General features: G+C 36.4%; 1 protein-coding gene across 1 annotated transcript in view; it reads left to right on the forward strand.

Annotated features, from left to right (window-relative positions):
- LOC149787685 (asialoglycoprotein receptor 2-like) overlaps nt 1-20,713 on the forward strand; it is a 32,987-nt gene extending 12,274 nt beyond the window's left edge. The window contains exons 4-5 of the mRNA XM_089975638.1: nt 5,376-5,601; nt 20,606-20,713. Of these exons, the coding sequence (XP_089831764.1) occupies nt 5,376-5,601; nt 20,606-20,621 (242 nt within the window). The 3' untranslated portion in view covers nt 20,622-20,713. The remainder of the gene's footprint in view (nt 1-5,375; nt 5,602-20,605) is intronic.
- The last annotated feature ends 1,535 nt before the right edge of the window (nt 20,714-22,248 follow it).

A 22,248-nucleotide genomic window follows, 5' to 3' on the forward strand; every position in this document is an offset into this window, starting at 1 on the left:
CCATTTGTGAACACAGGAGAGGTTATAGATGGTGGCTAGCATAACTAGTGGAGGAAGATCCTGGAAAAAAACCGGGAAGAACCACCGGCTACTGGCTAGCTTTTTCACATATCCACTTCGGACGAGCCTGATAACCGTACCCAGTCAGACAGAGGTATTACTACCAGTCTAATAAAATCAGAAGAGCATTTGTATTCTACTAGTAAATATTTTGAAAACATTGGTGTAGGATCATCATTTGAAAGTTATCAAGACATGGAGTGAGCGGAGTGGTACTAAAAGGGGTATAAAACGTCCGCGATTAATAAAAAGGAGACAGATTGATGCGAACATAAATAATTATCTTCGGTACACAGGCATTGCTGGTTCAGAGATTCAGAGCCTCTTCGAGTTTTATACAAGCCTTGCACGAAATAAGAGAAGGAGCATATCCTTTGTCTAATGTTACATAAGATATCCTACCATTCAGACAGGGCATATACACATAATTAGAGGCATTGGAAGGTGTTATGGATGAAATAAAGCAACTCTCGGGGAGACTTTAACATTTTAAGTCTCTTTGGAACAGTTACGTACATATTTTAACAAGACTTATCATTCGTAGTGTCTTCACTGTTATTTGACCCCAACCCGGTTCATCTTGTTAAAGCACGATTGTTGATCGAACGGGATAATTTAGTATATATTTTTCAGCTTTAAATTAAAACTTTAATGCATCAAGTACATGTTTTTGGATTTTCAAGGATCACATCTGTTTTGTAAAGTTGGCTTTGTTTTGTTGTAATCATCACTCAGCGTTGTTTAAAGAGCAAGGGAGAATTGTCACTTCTTATCTAGTAAAGTTGTTTCATGTTCTAGTGACAAGTGTTTGATTTGGTATGCAGACATAGTGGACTCTCCCAAATCTAAGTCACACAGACAACCAGTATCACTATTGCCGTCGACCCTAAGAAATGCACCTCAAGTGTACATTGTTGACTGTCAACAACAAAATTGCTGCCGATAGCAAGGGATATGTTATTGCATACGTCCACAGTTGTTGTTAGCAATGACATCAGGTATTCCCAGCAGTGTTTATTTTGCCGATATGAAATGTATTGTTACCGGAATGAGTAGGCCTATAGTTTAAAAATAACTAGCTAATTAAAGATTACATTATACTATACTTTCCTTTAGTCTCATCAAGTTCAGGTTCGATGATGTGCACGTCATCCTCATGTTTATCTTCGTATCCATGTTTGATTCTGCTGAGGAAAAATAACAATACCGGATGAATTTGTTCTCCACGGCGTGTGGAGAATTAGGAAGGAAATTATAAGATCCTCAGCTTAATGTGCTAAGTATCATGCGCCAGAGAATTGTTTTTATGGTGAGTCGCTAGCGCCTCTATCAACGGTTCCAACGGTAAACGACCCACTAGCACTCCACAGACTTGTGAATCTGAATGGTGGAGGTTGTTCTAGTACTAAATACGGGTTATTAATCTGTTTAAAAAGATTATCAAGGTCAGAAAGCTTTCTGCTGTTGTATTTTAAAAACTTATGACAGTTTCTATATGTTACTGGGTGAGTACAGCTGGAATCCAGCTCGCTGCGAAAAAAATACATTCCACCTGTGCTAATATGGGACGAAATACGTACTGTACCGTTTGAGACGTCTAAAACATTTTTATCGTGGCCGAGTAAGCGGTCATGCTGCGTGATTGTGTGTGGGTTCAAAGTCAACAACCTCAAATTCGGAGAAATTCACGAATCAGCTGGCTCTGTGAACACATGAATTATTACGTCCTCTGTGATTATCGTGCCGAGGATGAACTGCTACAACGACTATAGGTGAAATACGCTTGGGATCCGATAAAATACAGTGCGATAAATGCGGGTGTCGATTTCAGAATCGCCTTAGAATGACTTCATCGCTACCTGGACATCTCCAGATTTGAACATGGTTTCTCGAAAACAAGTTCATGAAGAATTCTTCAAACGTCATTGTGCAAAATACCATAATGAAGGTTAATGTATCGGAGAGTGAATGCTTGTCAAAATGTCTACGTCACAATACACCAACGCGATGCTGGTGGCCAGCCAGTTGGATAAAAGCGACTCTCAAGCTGGTTCGCAACGATATAGTCAATGTACCATTTTGTAGCTTTGTGGTGTCTTGGATACGCAAGGACGGTTCATAGTTCACAGGTATTAACGATGAAAAAGCCACTGCGCGTCTGGATTATCGATTAATGCATCGAGTGGTCAAATCATGCATATCTCGCCATATCGCGGTTCCAATGCATATCAAATCTTGCGCGTGTTGTCCTTGATGATGATTTCAACGCGGCCAGAATGCTAGCTATCTCCCCTCAGGCGTCTTGATTACAAGTTATTGTGCTGCAGAAACTTCGCGCCATGATAGCAAAAATAATCATACTGACGCTGTGACGACAAAAGAGTTTTCTCTCGCCGCAGTGATCTCAATGTGGATTTCATTATCGACTTTGGCCAACAATAAAACAATCATTTCCAACTATGCAACATCAAAATGCTATGTGATTACACCGCTGTTGATTCTAGACAATTTATCGTAGATTGTATTACTCATTAACGACATAATCTATGCCTTAAATTTGCGCTGATGTGTCTCAAATGCAACCGATATCGAGGAGCTATTGCCTTGGGTACTGGCACCCTGACCTAGCGCCTTGAGTGCTTGCGACCTTGCTGTTGAATGAGCTGCCGTGGAGGTAACTGGGTATCTGCTGTTATCATTTGTAATTCATCACGGACAAACCCACGTGTGGGTGCTTGCCCCTGGTGCTTCAAGGTAGGAAATCGCTCGAATTGCTGAGACTGGTTATGTGATTTTTTTTATTAAACTGCAGACAGGATCAATAGTCCTTCTTGTTTCTCCTTCAAATTTTCCAGACGGGTATAAATATCTCGTGACAGCGCTTCAAGCACCTTCCAATATCGGTTCAATATGATCAACAGCAGTCACGGAATATTAACCATCCTGAAAGTCATTGACGCAGATGGCAAGCGGTCCTCGGTAAACTGTTCTCAATCAACGCGTCAGTTAACTCGCTGACGCCAGTGTGTCATCGATGTTCCTGTAAACGATATCACCGTGATCCAATCTGATATCCAATCGAGTCCCATGGATATAATAATTATAACCCGCTAAATGATTATCGATGTAGCTCATGCCAGTACCAACAACGTGGATGAGATATCGCTGCCATATCGGGTATTTATGCCCGCCGCAATGTTATCACCAGCCAACTTGTTGGCGGCCAAAGTAAATTCATATTTCTTTCGGCACATGTGCCACGCTGTTTATTGTTCGTGGTGACTACATGTGTGTCTCCTGTATCAATGTAGTCCTTACATCGCAGACAATATAAACTTATGGACATTTGATATCACTATGGCAACAGTCAATTCATTGGCTTAGACAGTTTTCTGTCCGAAAATACTTTCATACAGTTGGCTTTTCAGCGACAACCAGCGCCCACCCACCCCAGCAGCGCCGGCCATCATTCCGCTCAAACATCATGCGGAGTTGCCAAACAGTAGTCGCACGATTAATAGTAGGAACATCTGTGTCTGGTAAAACTAAGTTATTACTTAACTTTGTTTTGAGAATTATCCGATCAAGTAAGTTGTATCTTATGAACTTACATTATAATTTTAATAACATATTTTCTAAATAGAACTAAGATTTTATCTTGTAAATATTTAGAACCCTCCAGACTGAAACGTTCCATTAGGTAAAAACTTTTCAAGAAAATGCTAAATGTGATATTTGCTCACGTAGATGACTATATAATCGTGTTTATCAAGAAAATTATTCATTCGTGCTCTAAGATCTGAGCAGAATCTTTTGTATTATTTTGGGGATTTAATTTTCAATACCCTAAGTTGTTTTTACATGTTTTACTCTGTATTCTAAGGAAATACTTTATTTGTTAAACTTTTAAAAACTTGTTGGCTTTCGCTCTTTTCTCTTACTTTGATTAAAACCATAGAGTCATGACAATGGTCAGTAGTTCCATGAATCGCCAAAGCAGCAACAGTATAAACACTGCATAAAGATATCTATCTTTTTAAAATGTAGTTTCGATTAGTAATTTTTTATAAGTCAAAATAATTTGAAATTTATGAGTAAGCTGAAACTGATTTCGTTCTCCTGAGATGGAAACGTTGCGGTGAAAGAGCATCATTTTATCCCTCACAAGATGTATTTTTTGCAGATACAAGTGCAAGCGCAAGCGTAATGATTGTATAACACTACACAAGTTGGTAATAATTACAAGTTACGGTGTTCTCGTGCCACAAAATAAATGGTAATAACCACAATATGTAAGCGTGCTCACAATTACATGCGTATAACCGGTATAGCAGAGATGGGCACGTGAAAGTGATGAATTAGAATTTATCAGCGGATCATTTTGTATTTTTGTTTACTGGTCGTTGGTGGCAGGCAATACAAAAAAAACTTAACTATATCAAACTTAGCAAGTGCGGCCACATCCTCAAAAGTATATTAATGATGCAAGCCAAATACATATTGTTCAAGGTTTGTGATTCTCATACCAACTATTTTGCTCGACTTTGCATTCTTCCGTTTTTATTGTTTGGTCGTTAAGATAATAAATCGACGGAAAACAGTATGAATACAGTGAGAATATAATAAGTCTTTCTATTGTTACGGTTTTAATGAAAAATAACATATGATAGTTTTCATGAATGTATGCTAAACTATCTCCGATCGATATTCATATCTAAAATTCAGCCACATTGATCGAGTTTAAATCATTAAAGGCGACTGCATCTTTATTCTTCGATCCGAGTATTAAATTGTTTGAAAATGTATTAAGTGTATAAATAGCATATATTATCCATGGATAGCACCTTCCATTCTGTCTGGTGTATATTGATTATTCTCTCTTTCTATCTCTCTGCCTCTGTCTCTGTCTGTCCGACTGTCTCTCTGTCTGTACCTCTCTCTTTCTTTCTGTCCCTCTCTCTCTCACTCACTCTCTCTCTCTCTCTCTCTCTCTCTCTCTCTCTCTCTCTCTCTCTCTCTCTCTCTATATATATATATATATATATATATATATATATATATATATCACTGCAAAATGTATTAGAAGAGATATGAATTGCTTGTCTGATTATGATGACCAAATCTGACCATATAAAAGGAGATGTGAATTCAGGGAAACTATTCCCTTTGTGAAAGAGACCGGTTGCAATATATCTGTGAATAAAACTGAAACATTATTATATAAACGCTGTCCCTATTTATAAATATTTGACAATGATATAAATCCTGATGGAAACTAAACTTTTCATTTGATATTGTTCTTTGTTTAACCTTAGGTCAGATATGGATGGGTGCGACAGACAATATGATAAAGGGAGATTGGGTTTGGACTCATAGCAGTACGCTGCTGTCGTCGAGGTCTTACAACCACTGGGCCTCCTGGAATCCAGATGACCTAGGTGGAAATGAGGACTGCCTGAGTATATTCTCCGATGGATTTTGGAACGACTATCCCTGTGACAAGGAACTTCATTACATATGCGAGAAGGACGCAGTATATGGGTTAGTCGTGATGTCTTCAACTTTAACATTGTCTCTTAGTGTATTAATGGTAATCTCGTAGGAGGACGTACAATTTAAATTTTTTAAATAGATGACTATATAGTTCCAAGCCCCCAGTCAGCACTGCCGATGATCTAGATGGATAATATGGAACAATATCATGTGTTAACGACACACCTAAATATTCAAGCAAAACAAGTAACTTTCCACAATTTCTCCACTCAGTCGACCTATTTAATTTAATTTCATCATCTATTGTGCAACGTGAAAGTGTTTCCAACTGTCCCTGATACTTTGCACATCTGTATTATTCCCTTTTCCTTGACTGGCACTCCATTACCCCATTCGTCCCTCCATTACGTCCTTCACCCTTCCACTTATTCCACTTCTGTTCTCCGGTCTGCCTTCGAACTTCTGCTTCCGCTATTCTATCCTGTCCTTGACCTCTGTAACAACTTCTCCCTACTTCGTCATCTTTGGGTGTACGTCGGTCCAACACGAACAACTCCAAAAGAGCACAGAAAGTTTCTTTGTAAATAATAAGGGACCTATAGTTTAGTTTCCCTTTCGACCTAGACAATCTCACACCCTCACACAACCTCTCAGCAGTATAATGGCAACTAAAATCGTTAGGTCACGCATACACTCACATCACAATATTCCATACACGCTTGTACGATAAAATATGGGTAATAATGCAAAAACGGTGTTAACGATTTCTGATGCAAACATCAACAACTTCAGTGACATGAGTACACATTTTTAATTCTCGATATAGTAACTACCAAAATCACAACAATCAGACGAACTCCTTACTTTACAAATCATAAGATACACAAAAAGTTCAAACCCAAATACACAAATATGCAGATACTTCACAATATTTCCACAACGCCAACATGCCTAACTGTGTATAGTTTACAACTATGTATTCAAATTCAAAATTAAAACAAGAATAAGTTCTAACATAAGTCATTAATAAATGCAATAATTCAATACGATGCACACAACAGCAAATAACACAATTAATTCAGATCACAGATTAACAATCTACGTAATTAGATCTTATATACTACTAATTTCTCTAAGAAACGTTCCAATAGGTAAACAATTCAAATACGTAGGTGAGATTAACTCTAATAAAGGTAAATTCTACATACCAACATAATTGTAGCAATCACTTTCTACATACTACATATAAACTTACAACTCTAAATTACTAATGTGCAACAAATTCGGTCGAAGAATTCTTACCTTTAAGGAGCTTTTCAAGTCTGAATTCCCGCCCTCCCTTTACGCATGACGTGCATTCGGATTACGCCTATTAGAATTCACTCCCTAACTTACTAGACCTTTGTGTTGGTCAATATCCTAGCGAGTACTAAAGTGATCGTAAAAAAAATATAATAAGGGTCTGTTTCGTACATATGTCCCACCCTTATTTTCCTAATTAAGCCCTGATTTTATACTGGGGTCTCTTTGGACTGTAATCTGCCTTGTTTCTCATGCGTATGTCAAATTTCTTTCTTCCGCGGCTAGGCTGCAGCTTGGGTGTGAATAAACACCATCTTCCGGTTTTACCAGCTACTTCGTCCTGTTGAAGATAGCTGCCCCTTTGTTCCATCCAGTGTCGATTCAAGCCACACTCTTGCGCAACAAAGGTCAGTTGCCAATGTCATGGCGACATTCTCCTCCGCAGTTAAGTTGTGTACATGTCGGCTGTCTTCACAACGTGACAGCAAGCAATTTTCAATACGACTTCTAGGTATTCAGCTGTTTGTAACAAAGAATCAATATGGCTTCCACGTATTCAGATGTCCGTAACAAACAATCAATATGGTTTCCACGTATTCAGATAATCAATATAGCATCGACATATTCGGCGACGCAACTAAAACTTATAATATTGGTCAAAAATTGTCTCCAAATTTGTCTTCTTGTCCTCTCCTTTACTGTAGATGAATTAGCGTCAACGACAGCGCTCTAAACAGTTAATAGAATAGTTGTCGGTTAACTCGCAAAAAGCATCTTATTTTCAGCCTACATTATTAACAGTAACATATCTAAGTTTTAAAAATAATTACTGTCCACTAACATCTGAATTTTCAAAATAAACAGCCTTTATCCACTCACAAAAACAGCATTTTCTCAATCTCCATTTATAGGGAACAAACATTTAATCATCTCAATTTTTAGTTAACAAAGATCTGAGGTTTTAAAAAACATTCATTTATTTGCAAGAAAACACTAACTGACATTTAATTTATAACCTTCAACAACTTCATTGTCCATTATCAAAATTCGCTCAAGAACAAATGTATTTAGGTAAATACACCTGCTAAAGAGTGGGGAAAAAGACATTAAAAGAAACACTATAATTACAACATTCTCTCACCATCCCGTTTATTTGTAACATCTGCTAATTTTCAAAACGAAATGCTTCCATGGTAAAAAAATGCACAAAACTTAAGCATTTTATTCATCGATTTATTCGTTCTAACCTAGCAGCAGAGAGGGTGAACAGCCCACCTTTTATAAGTTCCATTTTGGAAAACTAAGATTTCCTACGAAAACGTAAACAAATACGCCAATAACGTGAAACCGAAGCCTCTAACCTTCCGAGAGTGAGTCTCTCCACCGGGTTAGTTGTTTTTGTTACTTTTGTTCGCGTTAGTGTTTATTAAAAAGGTACGCGCGCGAGTTTACCCACCGTGACACCTATCCGTGGCTGCACCCTCTCTGCTGCTATTAATTAAAATAAAATTATATCAAATAATGACACCAGCGTTGGAGTCTCATGCAGCTAGATTAGCTCGAGAGCGACTAGAACCAATTAAGAAATATATTCCACTCCATGATTCTTGTAAAGAAAAACTACAAGCGCGTCAAGAATCTCAAGCTGAATTTGCGGAGAGTGCAGAACAGTTATTTAGACCAATTGTCAAACCAGCCAAAGAGATTGCTACAGCTACAATAGCATCACAGAAGGTTATCGAAACATTACCAAAACAAATTAGTGAAGCTGTGGAGTCTGCCGTTAAAACACGTGCTGAAATTGAGGATGTTAAAAATATTTTCGAGGATCTATCTAAATCAAAATTAAAAAACTAGGTATTTTACCCAGGAAGGCTATACACATGTTATAGGTGATTCTGCTGATGTTGCTGCGAGTGGGTATCAACTATGGCATCATTTTCTAAAGCTAGAGTTTTATAACACTCCAGAACATGAGTGGACTGCTGCAGTATTTCGTGAGGATAAGAATATTTCACAAATCAGTAAAAATCTAAGCAAGAATATGATGATTTTGTTGAAAAAGTTACGGAAATAAAAAAAGGTGTTGGAATACTAATTATATCGCCAAGAAAGCAACGATTTCAAGCACGGAGACAACCATCACCTGATCCAACTCCGGTAGAGCTGCATGTAACTGGAAGTGGTCTTGTTACTTGTCCTAACAATAGTCTGGATGACGTGCAACGACTAGAAGTTCTCACAGGAGGAAAACGGCCGGAAATAATTCTCCGGAAATAATCAATGAAGCAGCTGATATTTGTCGACGATTATTTCAAGGCGGTATTATGGATATTAATGTTTATCGGGAACTCACTGATGAAATCACGGACGGCTACTACAGCGATTAAACTAATAATTAACAAATAAGATGATCATACACAACTCTCACCCCAGACCCGTGATGGTCAGAGTAGTAAACTCAAGATTACCTGTTTACAGCGCGTATTACGGAGATGGACTCGGTAATGTTATCCAGGGATTATTTGAAACGATGGCTCCCAATGCAGCACCAATCGCGAAACAATTATCAATGAAAGCCATCGACGTTATTCGTGAAAAAGGTCATGGTGCAATCAGCGACGTTGCTGGTAAAGCGTTCACGGCAATCAAAGACACGATTAATACGACGACAACCCCACAACCAGTGAAATTACCAAGCACTGAGGTTATGCCCGAGGATATCAGTAAAATAATAAATCAGGCCGCAAATAAAAAAACTAGCAGAGTTGGCTGGTGTACCTTCCGCAAAAGAAATAGAAAAAAATATAACCGAAAGTTTGATAGCAGGAAGTGGTCTTCGTGTTATAGGACAACAACTATAATAAAAATATTCAAGTGCATATCCGACACAGCATTTGACGTAGATGCACCAGTTCCCAAAGATGAGTCTGTGCGTGATTATCAGTATTATTCTTATGATGCACGCACACCAGACGCACGTGGAAGAATTGAATTACAAGTTCGGGATACAAGCAGATATGTATTACCTTCTGAAGCATTTATTGAAGTTGTAGGTTGACTCACAAAAGCAGATAATGCAGCCTACGGAATTGGTGATCGAGTTGGTTTTGTTAATAATGGCATAATAGCGTTATTTAACAGAGGTACATACTCTATTGACGGAAAAGATATAGAATCGTGTCTTGAAAATGTCGATGTTGCCACCACGATACTTATTCTTGGAAGATACTCCGATGACTACACAAGATCGGCTGGTCCAACAATGAAATTTGCAAAAGACACATCTGATCACCCAGAAAACAGAAACGTAAGAACAAATTCAGCTGAAACCGAAGTTGCATCAATGAATGAAGATTACAACATGGGGTTTCCTGCACGCCGAATAATGTTAAACGACAATCATGAGTTTTCATGCGCAATTCTCATATTTTTGTATTTTGCAAAGATGTTAGAAAGGTTATATTCGGCGCTAAACACACAATAGTACTTGTTAGAAAACCCACTGACAATGATGCAATATGGCATCCTGCTGAAGTTGATGATGGTAAAGTAACAGTAAAAAAACTGTCACTGTGGTTGCCAGTATAGACTCCATAGCTTACTGAAGAACAGCGATTACTTTCTTTTATGAACACAGGTGGTAAATCGATGCTATCATGGCTTACAATGTTCAAAGATAGTTCTCCCCTTAAGCTGCTGGTTTCTTCACGTGACAAATAGCATCACAACATGGAGTGTCAGCACCACGACATATATTTGTTGCGCTTCAGGCAAACCACAGAGTAAACAGACAAGAAGGAAATCCAATGGTATTTCACCGATTTCGAGTTTCTGAAGTTGCTTTGAGGATAATCAGACATCAAGGACCATCCGAAGAAATACTGCTCTATTGTGAGCATAATTATGATGCACCTGCATATCATCGATTAGTATCATACATGGAACGCATACAAAACATCGATACTGGTTTACAGATATCTCAGAGCGATTTTACAACACTGTATCCAATCTATTACTTCTCGTTGGAACACTTGGATTTATTCAAGCAATCTGTCGTTGATATACACTTTAGAGCTCGCATAGCTTGACTACCACCAGGAGCAGCTGGTCCGCCGGTTATTCCTGCTAGTGCTAGAGCAATCGCGGTCATACTCAGCGACAAAGCAATGTTACTCGAAGGTGTTGGTGGTAGAATTAAAGTCGTTGATGCACCAATGGAAAATACGTAACAATTTAAAAGCACGACTATTATCATCAATATAGTCATACCATCATGTTAGCGTCAGTCTGACTCCTGGTCAGATTAAAAAACTACAATCCGCATCAATAAAAAACCGGAACCACAATAACCACAATAACGTTAAAAAAACAATCAAATCACAGGCGGTGAAAATAATCTGTCGTTGACGGAACGTCAGCTTAAACATCTTAATAAAGCAAAACAATCGAAAACTGGAATATGACTGAATCTTTCCATCGGAACCATCAGCGACGCCGCTAAAACCGGAGGTATCTTTCCTTTACTCGCAGCAATACCAGCGCTGATAGCCGCTGAAGCTCCAGCCGTTGCAAAAGCAGCTGCGTTAGGTGCTGTTGGAATCGCTGCTGAAACGGCATTAAAAAAAGCAACTGGAAAGGGCTTAAGGCTTCCAGGAACTCATCCTCGGGGAAAGGATCTAAGACTTCCAGGAACAATTCTTTGATTTCGGCGCTGTCAAATTTTGATTTACTTGATGCTGCTAAGCAATTAAAAATAAAAAGCTTCAGAGGTGTTTTTATGCACAATCAGTTACCGCTGCGACCATACAACACCGAGAAGGGTATTATTAATCTCGAGAATAGTACCGGTGCAGGAACTCATTGGGTAGCATACGCAATTGATCCCGTGAAATTATTTATTGTGACTCATATGGGCTAGCTTCACCGCAGGAATTCATCAGCTACGTCACGCCGTACAAAACCCCATTTTTGGTATTCAACGCTACCAACACAAACACTAACCCATCCACTAATATGCGGCCATGAAGCAATTGCTGTACTTGACCCTATTTCAAAAACGACATCGTTACCACATCACGAAGTTGTGCACCATTATACAAGTTCGTCGTTTGTGAATAATGGTAGATATTTACGGAAGATCCCGCGGTGATATTACTAAGAGTAACAAAAGGTTCGACGAAATAATTTGTCAAATTACGCGACTAAAGAAGAACTCGCTGATATCATGAACCTCTCTGGAGTTGACCGAGATGAAGCTGTCTGTTTTTCAGGATATCAAAAGGAATGATATAATTCGTAGAGTTCTCGGTGCTAACACGGATAACATCCCAATGTTTACTGACGGCAGTAGAATCAGAGACTCAAATATATCGTTTATATCCATCAGAGATGAAATTGCAAGAAGCGTTGATAATCGCTTTAAAAATACCGGCGACACAATGACAGCTGAACTCAGCATGAACGGAAAGAAAATAGTCGTGCTAAGAGATCCAACATCCGACGAAGATGCCGCAACAAAAACAAATATGTAAAAGTCAACTACAAAACCGATGATGGTAAATTATCCACGTTGCGGGCCGAGTATGATGTCCACGTGGGTATGTTTACAAATGTCCGCATAAACTTTAGAAAACTTAATGAAATAGCAGATGATTTCTTTGGCACCCCGTGAAACTCTGTGATGCCAAGACGAATATTGAAACGATTATAAAAACACTAGAAGATGTCGTAAGTGGAATTCCTGATTTCGTTAAAAAATTAATCTGATTAAAATTCCCCACAAACAGATCATCAACGTAGTATACACAGTGTCATCAGGATTCTCAACATGGTCACAACAAAATAATGCTATCAAACATACCCCGGAGTCACTGGTGTGTACAGGTTGTCTGTGTTCAGCGTTGCAAAATTTAGTATATACACTACATATCCCTGGCGGCATTCAACCGATAAGTCTTTGGGCTTGTGTCTATTGTGTTAAATAGGGGAGACAAAGAAACATTTATACTGGAATCAGCTGATAAGAAATTAACCCCAGCATCTTACTCGTTTTGTCTGGGTTTTGTAGCTGAAACGCCTAAATTGGTTACCTAGTAAAATATAATGGACGTTCAAAAATTTATATATGATCAAGTACGTGAATGGCAAATAGCTCTATAAACCATTGTTCATATATATATATATATATATATATATATATATATATATATATATATATATATATATATACAACGAAAGTAAAAAAAGTAAAAAAAATACCGAAGACGTGCAGCTCTCATCGATGTTGTTGTATGCTCGTATCCGCGCTCACTGCTGGTACTGGCGTAGTGTTATCAGGTCTAACACCATTAACGATAGGTAATAATAATATTTGTTTCATCATCAGCACCAATTGCTGGTGTTTTAATATTATCGCGAAAAAAGATATCCACGTGCACGAGCACAAAACTTCATGATTACTCTGTAAAACTACACAAAGCAACAAACGCGTATTCTAAGTTATCGTCGCTGATATCATCAAGCTTTAACGATACGACGATACCAGATTCTGAATTTGACGCAATGTTTAAGACATACAATGAAGTAATTGATTTAGAAAACCACGATTTAAACTATACGGGTTTAAATAATGACAGAACTACTTCAGCAGATAGTCGCAAATACAAGACCGTTAAAAACCACGATGATATCAGTAATCTCAAAAAAAACCCTTAATTTAGTATTAATTTTCCAACCGCGATTCCAATAAAAGAAATCGCCCTTGCGCAGTTGCGATTATACTAGTTTGCCAAATATCAGGTGAAGATCATTCGGAGATCTACAATCGAATAATTCGTTGGTATTTTGAAAATAAAAATAAATCAGAAGGAACATCCGATAGGCAGGTCATTGGAATACCGATCGGCAGTTATCAAATCGAACAGATCAATGATGAATTTCAGGGTAGAATTAAATATGTTACAAGCCGGGAATCCAAAATAGCCATAACAGTCCATGATCCAACGCTATCAGCCGCAATAGAAATAAACTCTCCCAATTACGCAGTTCATATCTATCAGTCTACGATCAGATCAGTGTCAGAATGGCCTGAAGTTGCCCTGGAGACACCACCGCCAATACTTGAGCCTACACGGGCTGATTTTAAGAAGGATAACCAATCATACTGGGAAATTAACGCATCGTGCATAGATCATTTACTTGCTATAAAAATGCAATGTTGTTTAGTGATTTTCTCTTAATGAATAAGGACTATGTGTTTTGGTATCTTATTTTTGAACGACTCGTTACAGGAGGAACTAACGCTACAAGTATTTGCCTAGATGAAATTATTAAGTACTTTAAAATTATTAATCAAGAACATAAAATAAAACGAGAAAGACTACAGCAAAGATTCACTGAATATCTTTTTGATATAGCATGTTCACGCAAGGAAATCATTAAACAAATTGAAATATTAAATCAGTCCGTATCTGATCTTGAATATATTAACCAAAGAGTAATTCGGGAAACAATTAATTATGACGAAAGAAATCGGTATAAACAACAATTTTTAAATGCATATTCGATAACAAAAGCTGATCTACCAAATTATAAATTTCCCGGGAATAATGCAGACGAACTAAAAATATACAGTCAATGGTATCATTGATAAGTTTTTTCCTAAATTACTCGAACAATGGAGAAAAACACGGCCGCCGGCAAGTATTCTCAGATACAACAATAATCAACACGGTGAAGGTCGCCATATTTCGCCGGAAATTTTAAATATAGCCTCAACGATCGCGGTTAGTCTTGTATGTGACGTAATTGATGGCAGCTATCAGACAAATACTGAAATATCAAATTAAGTACAGCAATGATATATCTTATATATAATTTTACACCGCAAGTACTACCCGGATATCTGATTGTGCAAGAAACGATCAATCCAGTCTATTTATGATGTCATAATCCGCTATTATCAAGAACAAATATCAAACTACCTGACCAGACCGGCCACTTGCTTTATTTACGAAATGGAAAACTAAGTCTGAATTTATATGTGAAATCCTAAGGATTTTTAATCTGAGAGTCCTTGACTTTATCCTTGACAGAGTCAATTATAACAATTGCTTGAAAAACAGGAGAAAAGAATGCATAATAATTCCCCTCCTTGTTTCATCAAAAGACAACGTGGATATTAATTTTTTCCTGACAAATCGACTAAAATCAGTGAGAGAAAGACTAAAATCTGGCATACTTTCACATTCATTTTCACGAAATAACCCTAACTTTCATTTTCATTACCACTGACAGTTTCTGACAGAATCCTTCTTAATTGCCTTATGCGAGTGTTAATTGTCTTTTTTGCTTCGTATTCACGAGATAGTTATAATCTAATTTTTTCTATTGCGCGCGCGCGAGGGAGAGAGATGAATTTCCCTACTTCAGTTTCTTTTACTATAGCCAACGATTGAAACATCCACCCCCTGAGTTCGCTTCACAAGTTTGTATTCTGATGGTAGTGTATATCCCCCTTCAAGTTTACGTTCTTGTAATGCTTCAAAGATCAGAAATAATTTTTTCAGGATTTAGTTCATCAAATATATTTATGCCGTCATGTTTAAATTTTTTATTAGCAGAAATAGTAACATTGATATTTTCATAGTTCATTATATACTAAATATACGTTTAAAGGAATTTTTATACGCTCATGTGAAATCCTAGGTTTCCATATGACATTCTAGCAAGTCCAGAAGGGTGTTTTACACTAAGGACGACACAACCCATGTTAGACACTAGATTGCCATATGACAGTCTAGCAGACTCAGGGTGCGCACGAAACAAAAGCACCATGTGAAATCCTAGATTGTCAAACAACAGTCTAGCAGGCTCAGAAGTGCGCGTCTAGTAGAGGACAGCAAAATACAAAAATCTTAATTTTAAATCTTACTTCTGAGGACAGCACAACCCCTATATGAGTCCCTAGATTAGCAGGCTCAAGAGGGCATGTTTAGAGTAAGGACGTCATAGTACATGTAGTGTATACAATTTTAATTAAGGACGGCACAATCTCCATGTGAAACCCTCGATTGCCATATGGCATTCTAGCAGGCTCAGGAAGATATATTTACAGTAAACCTTGATTCTAATGACGGCACAGTACATGTAGTATATACAATTTTAATTAAGGACGGTACAGTACATATAGTATATATAATTAATTAAGGACGACACAATACATAAATCTTATCAAAGGACAGCACAACATACACGGGAGCCATTCTCTACGTTCAAAAGATTTTTGCACACACTCCCCGAAATCAACTCGGGGAGAGTGCAAATGAGCATCCACCACGTGGTGACATGGTGGGAAGGTGTGTGTTTGTGTTTTGAAGATCGAGCATTTAGGGCGGGCCCCCAATGATAGAACTGGTCGTAAAGTATATAAGGTAACCAATGCATGGAACTTCGAAAATAGCTTACGCGACGGGAGTGGCTTTTTTGCTGTTTGTATTTTAAATATTCTTAAATATAATCGCAGAAAAAATGCAGATGAACCAGGAAACCGGACGGATTCAGTAAAACGAGAATATTGTTTCTTTAAAAAAATCCATTTCTCCTGAATAAACGATCACACCTACCTTCACTGACAGTCCTTGATAAACATCTTGATAAAATCAAGCTAGGAAATGTCATAAAACAACGGAGACAACTGTCAGCGCTTCAAGTGGATACTGTTATTTGTACTTGCTTGTGAAACACAGGATGGTTAACCGGCTCTCGACAGACCGTAGTTATTTACTTCCCCGTTCAATTTCGGCTTGTCGAATTAACATTTCAGTAACAGACATTTTACCCAATCCGATGTTTTCCAACCGTTAGCTGTGCCTTTTAGGAATACATGACAAAAGAGAGAAAATCCAGAAGAGAGAATTAACCACAAAAATTTATTTATTTACAAGTATTCTGAAATCTATCTCCGTGAGTCAAGGACGAAGATAACTCTATCAATCGCGTTTCATATCTACTGCAGAGTTGTCTCCGTTGTTTTTATCAAGGATGTTGTCCGTATCTAACACGATTGGAACATAACAAAATGAAATATATTATTCATATTTATACGAAAATGCCAAATTGGTTATTTTATCCGCAACACGTTCTATCCCGAATGAGTTAATACCAAAATACTTGCCAGCCATGTTCATTGACTGAAATATTATTTATTCGCCGGTCTCAATATTTACAGATTTAACTAGTCTCCTTGCAATTGTTCTACATCTCCCAGAACTCTCACGTGCAGAATTCTCTTTCTGTGATAGCTTGCAGGTTATTCAAACAGTTATTTCTCAACGATGGGGCATCTCACGTATTGTCAACATTCAAAATTATACGCGACGATGTGTATGATCATTTTATTTGTTATTCATTTACTTAATCACTGCGATAATCATCAACGATTTCATCAATAAGAGATGGGTAATCATTAATATCCATGATACCTCCGGGAGCAGAAACTCTGCGAGCCCCATTTCGTTTTAATGAAATATTTATACATCTCGTGGTATATCAATGAAACAGCGTACAATATATAATGTGTATTATTTTCATGATATCAATGGATTTGCACTGTAAGATAAGGACAAGGATGTATAAAAGTCTGCCTCTTGCACTAAAGTCGACTCAAGACCTACTAACAAAACATTTACCTTACGTGCATCTTCCTAATAAACAAGCATATCAATTTTCTCAGCGAAAGATCTAACCTAATTACTATACCATCTCTAATTTTACTTCATGATAAAGATGACCATTATACAATGGAACTGTCGACGACTTAATACTAACTGCAATGAATTTCTTCTGTTTTAAGTGAATTTGAAATTGCAGTGCTATATTGCAGGAAACTTTTTGTTAAACATACTGACATCACACTTTAACATCTACTCTCAAAAAATGTTGACAAGTCAGCAAGACGATCTTACGATATTCGTTACATTCGGGCCCCTCGTAATACCATTCCTTTAAAGAGAAATTTACAAGCCATTGATTGTTTTACATCGATTGTTACTATTGGTTCCATTAGAATTAGACCAACTCATTCAACAGCTGCCCGCCCCATATGTTCTAATCTGGGAATTCAATGTCCATAACAATATAGGGGTATCAAATTACATGTGTGACTGAAGTAATAGGTAGCATATTTCATTTCTGGACACGATTTGTGTCTACATAATACAAAGAAAAAGACATTTGCATCCTGCAATGAGTACATATATGTACATTGATAATGACGATTTGTACTTCGTCGCTGCTTTTGAACTATAGGTCACGATTGATCTTCACGGCATTGACTACTTCCAGATCTCTTTAAAGAACATTAACTCTACCATCCATGGCTAAATTCTCGAACGGAATTTAAACAAGGCTGACTTGGTCAAGATTTAAACATTTTACGAAACTAGATATAAGAAAGAACCTTTTTGACATCAGTGATCTTAATAAACGTTTTACATCTATTTTAATCGACACTGGAGAAGAAGTTTCCCTAAACCCTCACCTTAACTCGCCTAAAGAACCCAACAATCATAGGTCACAGGTCTTAAGATCTTCACTTGTTAGAATTTTAGAATGTTTAATTTAAAATATGATTATGCTAGTTAAACAATAAATTTAGTATCTCAGCTTGCATTGACAAATGTTTACTGTTTTATCTTTTTGGTTGTCATCAATTTTCCAACTCCCCTTTGATTAAAGTAGTACAAATTATATCTTTGTATGTTACATCACCTTTACGAAGTCTCTTCTTATCTGTATTCTTCCTTGTCAGATTGTGAAATGCTACTGTTATTTATTTCTTGCATAAATCTGATTAATTTTAATGTTGTTTATCTCATATTTAAAAAGCAAGATAATAAAATGTGGATACAATATTGTCAAAAAATGAACAATACTTTTGTCCGATGAAAATACTTACGATAAAACAATTGTTATTCAGCAACTAAAGACACTGTAGCTTTTATTGATTTATCTTATAAGACATTTTATTAAAATTATTGGCCAAAATCAAGTGCAGAAAGTTTGAGAACATGAATTGAAAACATTTATTGACATACAATTTAAACATTGATAAGCACAATATGTATTCATATGCATCACAATTAAAGTTAAGAGTGTAATATGTGCATTTATTATTTGCACTAATAATATATTCTAGTTAGTACTTCAGTCTGCAATATATTTTTTTGAAATGAGGGATCGTATTGTTCTCTTAAAATCAATGTGTGAAACAACTTTTTCCTGAACCTTGAACAGTTGAAACAGATTTTGCAACATATGCACTGCTTTTAAATTATCATTTACAATACAGATGACATTAAACCTTGCGTTTTAGGTTTTGTTAAAACCTTCATTTGTCAATCCGTTATCTCGCAGAATGAAACATTTCCTTCCTGTTTTGCTTCTTGTTCGTATTATTAAGTTTCCTTACTTTATACTTTGTGAATATTGGTTGTGAGATCTTTTTCTATCATGCAGTTCATATTCAATATATACTTATAATTCCTTTGTGGCCATCAATACTGCCCGGTTTATTTTACACTGTGCTCTATATCTGTTAATGGAGAAATCACTATCAAATTTTAAAGGGTTATTTCCAAAACTATTAAATGTATTCTATGCACAATATTTGCTTTAGGTGCAGTTATTTCGCATCACCGGAAATATTTGTGCAAAATAGTTTTCTTTGGAACATTCAATTGTGTGGCAAAACTGGGATAAAGAAATTTTCCTCTTAATTTAAAAAATATGAAACTCATTATTTCGTTGCAACAAAGTTTTACGCTTTAACTCATTAAACTGTTAGGAGTGATTTCAGATGTTGGAAAATTCAGTTGCTGAGTGATAAAAGGAAAATATTAATTAGTGGAGATTTTTCTTTTTACTTATTATTTCAAATATTACTAGAAAATACTTATTTAAACTTCTTATGCTTGCGTCTTAAGATATTTGTAAGCTAAAATGTTTGTTGCCTGGAAACGAAGTTCGAAAAGGGATGTTTTAAGTTATCCAACAGCTATCCTATTATCGGTAAATTGTACATGTGTAAGTGTTTGGCTTTACGGTGGAAGGTAATAATTAATAGATTTTTAAGACATTGAAGTCGCAAAACATTTCAAATCTATTTTATTAAATTGCATGTTGTTCTCAATGAATAAAATCTGAGAACCACAAGGCATATCTAAGGCAAATTTTTTAAAGTTCTTAATCCTTATCGCAAGATGAAGCCAATGCCGCATCGTAGCATTAAAGATTTGGAGGAAAGTGGATTGACAATGTCTTCTGCATCAAATTTGCTTGATTCTGACAGTCAAATCTGAATGTACACTTTCAATTATTATTTGGATTTGAAACGATCACATTGCAAACGTTGGCGTTTTTTCACGCAAAAATATTCTTCAAATTATTGCATGTACGACGATAATTGTTGCTTTAATTTTTTTTATGTTTAAAGCACTATTTTCATTAATATAATAATACAATGATAATTATTTTTGTTTCAATAAAATGATTATTCCTGTATTGTCGGGGAACATTTATTGCAGTGAATGTAATCATCAGCAACTCTTAAATAACTTCTACCTCATTAATATGGTAAAAAGACTTTTTATTTTCTTCTCTACGTAGATGATAGTCTGACAGTAATTATCATGATTAAAGAGGTTTATTGTACGTTCAGTATATAAAAATACTTCCTTTTTCTTTTCAGATCCGTCGTTGGATAAATCTGGACTAGCGAATATGACAATACTGTCTTCCATTTAGATGTGGTATTGCATTGCATATCTCTGGTTCAATAAAGAACATTTGGTTGATATACAGTCTTTTTTATTTCTATCTATGATTCTGTTCATATTTTATTTATCTTTCTGCTTCACATGGTAATTTCTTACAATTTAAGTTATAATTGCATTGTTCCTGGTTGAATCAAATGATTTTCATCACCGTATTTCATATTAATTTACATTTTAGGAGACGGTCTTTTTGGTAGGCCACCTGATGTTATCATTCTTGAACTATCTGGTGGCAGTAAGTACTGGATAAACTATATAACAAATCTAGACATTGTGGTATGCGACTTATTTAGAATACGAATATTTAGGGTTTTTCCGTAAGGACGCGGTTCTTATCCTATTTGGCGGCGACCTAGATTTGGTTTGTGATATTAGCCTCACCACCCAACCAGTGGATCTCAACGACCCACCCACAATAGCATGGCGAATCAGTTTTGGGTCTGTGCAGATTGGTTAAGATCAATTGCCATAAAACAACACAGCGTATCTCATATATATGCAATGAATTACACACTTAAATTCTCAGAAGCGCGAACGTGATATATTATTTATTGCGTAGATGATTCCTGCCACGGACGGTATTGAAGACCCTTTAACGTTACTAAAGAATGGATTCTTCGATCATTCAAAAGCCATTGATCTTTTTTCTTATGGGAGTACTCGCAATTACCACTATTATACTGGTGAGTAAATACTGGTTCCAGTGCGCAAATAGTCTACGGCTACGTGTGACACCCTTTTGCACAAATAATCCCTGTCAATTTGCAATCAAATATAAACCTTAAGATTGCTGTCGATTTCCAACGAAAATTATGGAAAAAACTGTAAATGTATTTATTTGAGCTCGTATCAGTAGTGTATATGTTTGTAGCAAACGACCAAGTAGTAAAACATTGATATAGCTGTTTCAGTTACTTCAACATTTGCGATTTGCCCCATTTCGACTTCAATATATAAATTGCTACACCGTTCAGACTCGAGGGTGTTTTGTTTTACAAATTTAAAAGATACTAGTCCAGTCAGATCATTAAGTAATTAGCCAAGCGCAAACAAAATAATAATTTGACATTTTGCACATCACAAATAATGTAATAATACACCAACAAAGCTATCGCATATTGTTGATTATGATATTAAGAACTACTTCTTTTGTTGAAAGTTCTAATCAATTTGATAACAACATATGCGGCACTACCTGTATCGCTTACATAATCTGTAATATTGGATACGATTTATGTATATGTCATAAATAACAATTAGAAAGTTGGAATGACAAATTTTGAACGTTCAGAAAGCACAACTATCATGAATCAATCTTCCAAGCGAGAATAAAAGCAAACATTACTTTCTTTTTGCAATTCATACATTTTAGGGGCAAAAACAAACTTTTCAAAGTTCTTCCATCTGGAAATTGAATTATAGTGACACAAAATCCCTGTCAAACACCCGGAAATGATCAGGCTTCTATTTCAGATAATATACTGAGTTGACTTATTTGTTACCGTTCTTTGTTTTATTCCTCGTCCTATGATAGCTTCTATAACTGAAGTAAAATATG

This window comes from Sinohyriopsis cumingii, chromosome 11 (genome assembly GCF_028554795.1).
Source record: "Sinohyriopsis cumingii isolate HCF-2022 chromosome 11, ASM2855479v2, whole genome shotgun sequence".
Lineage (NCBI taxonomy): Eukaryota > Metazoa > Mollusca > Bivalvia > Unionida > Unionidae > Sinohyriopsis > Sinohyriopsis cumingii.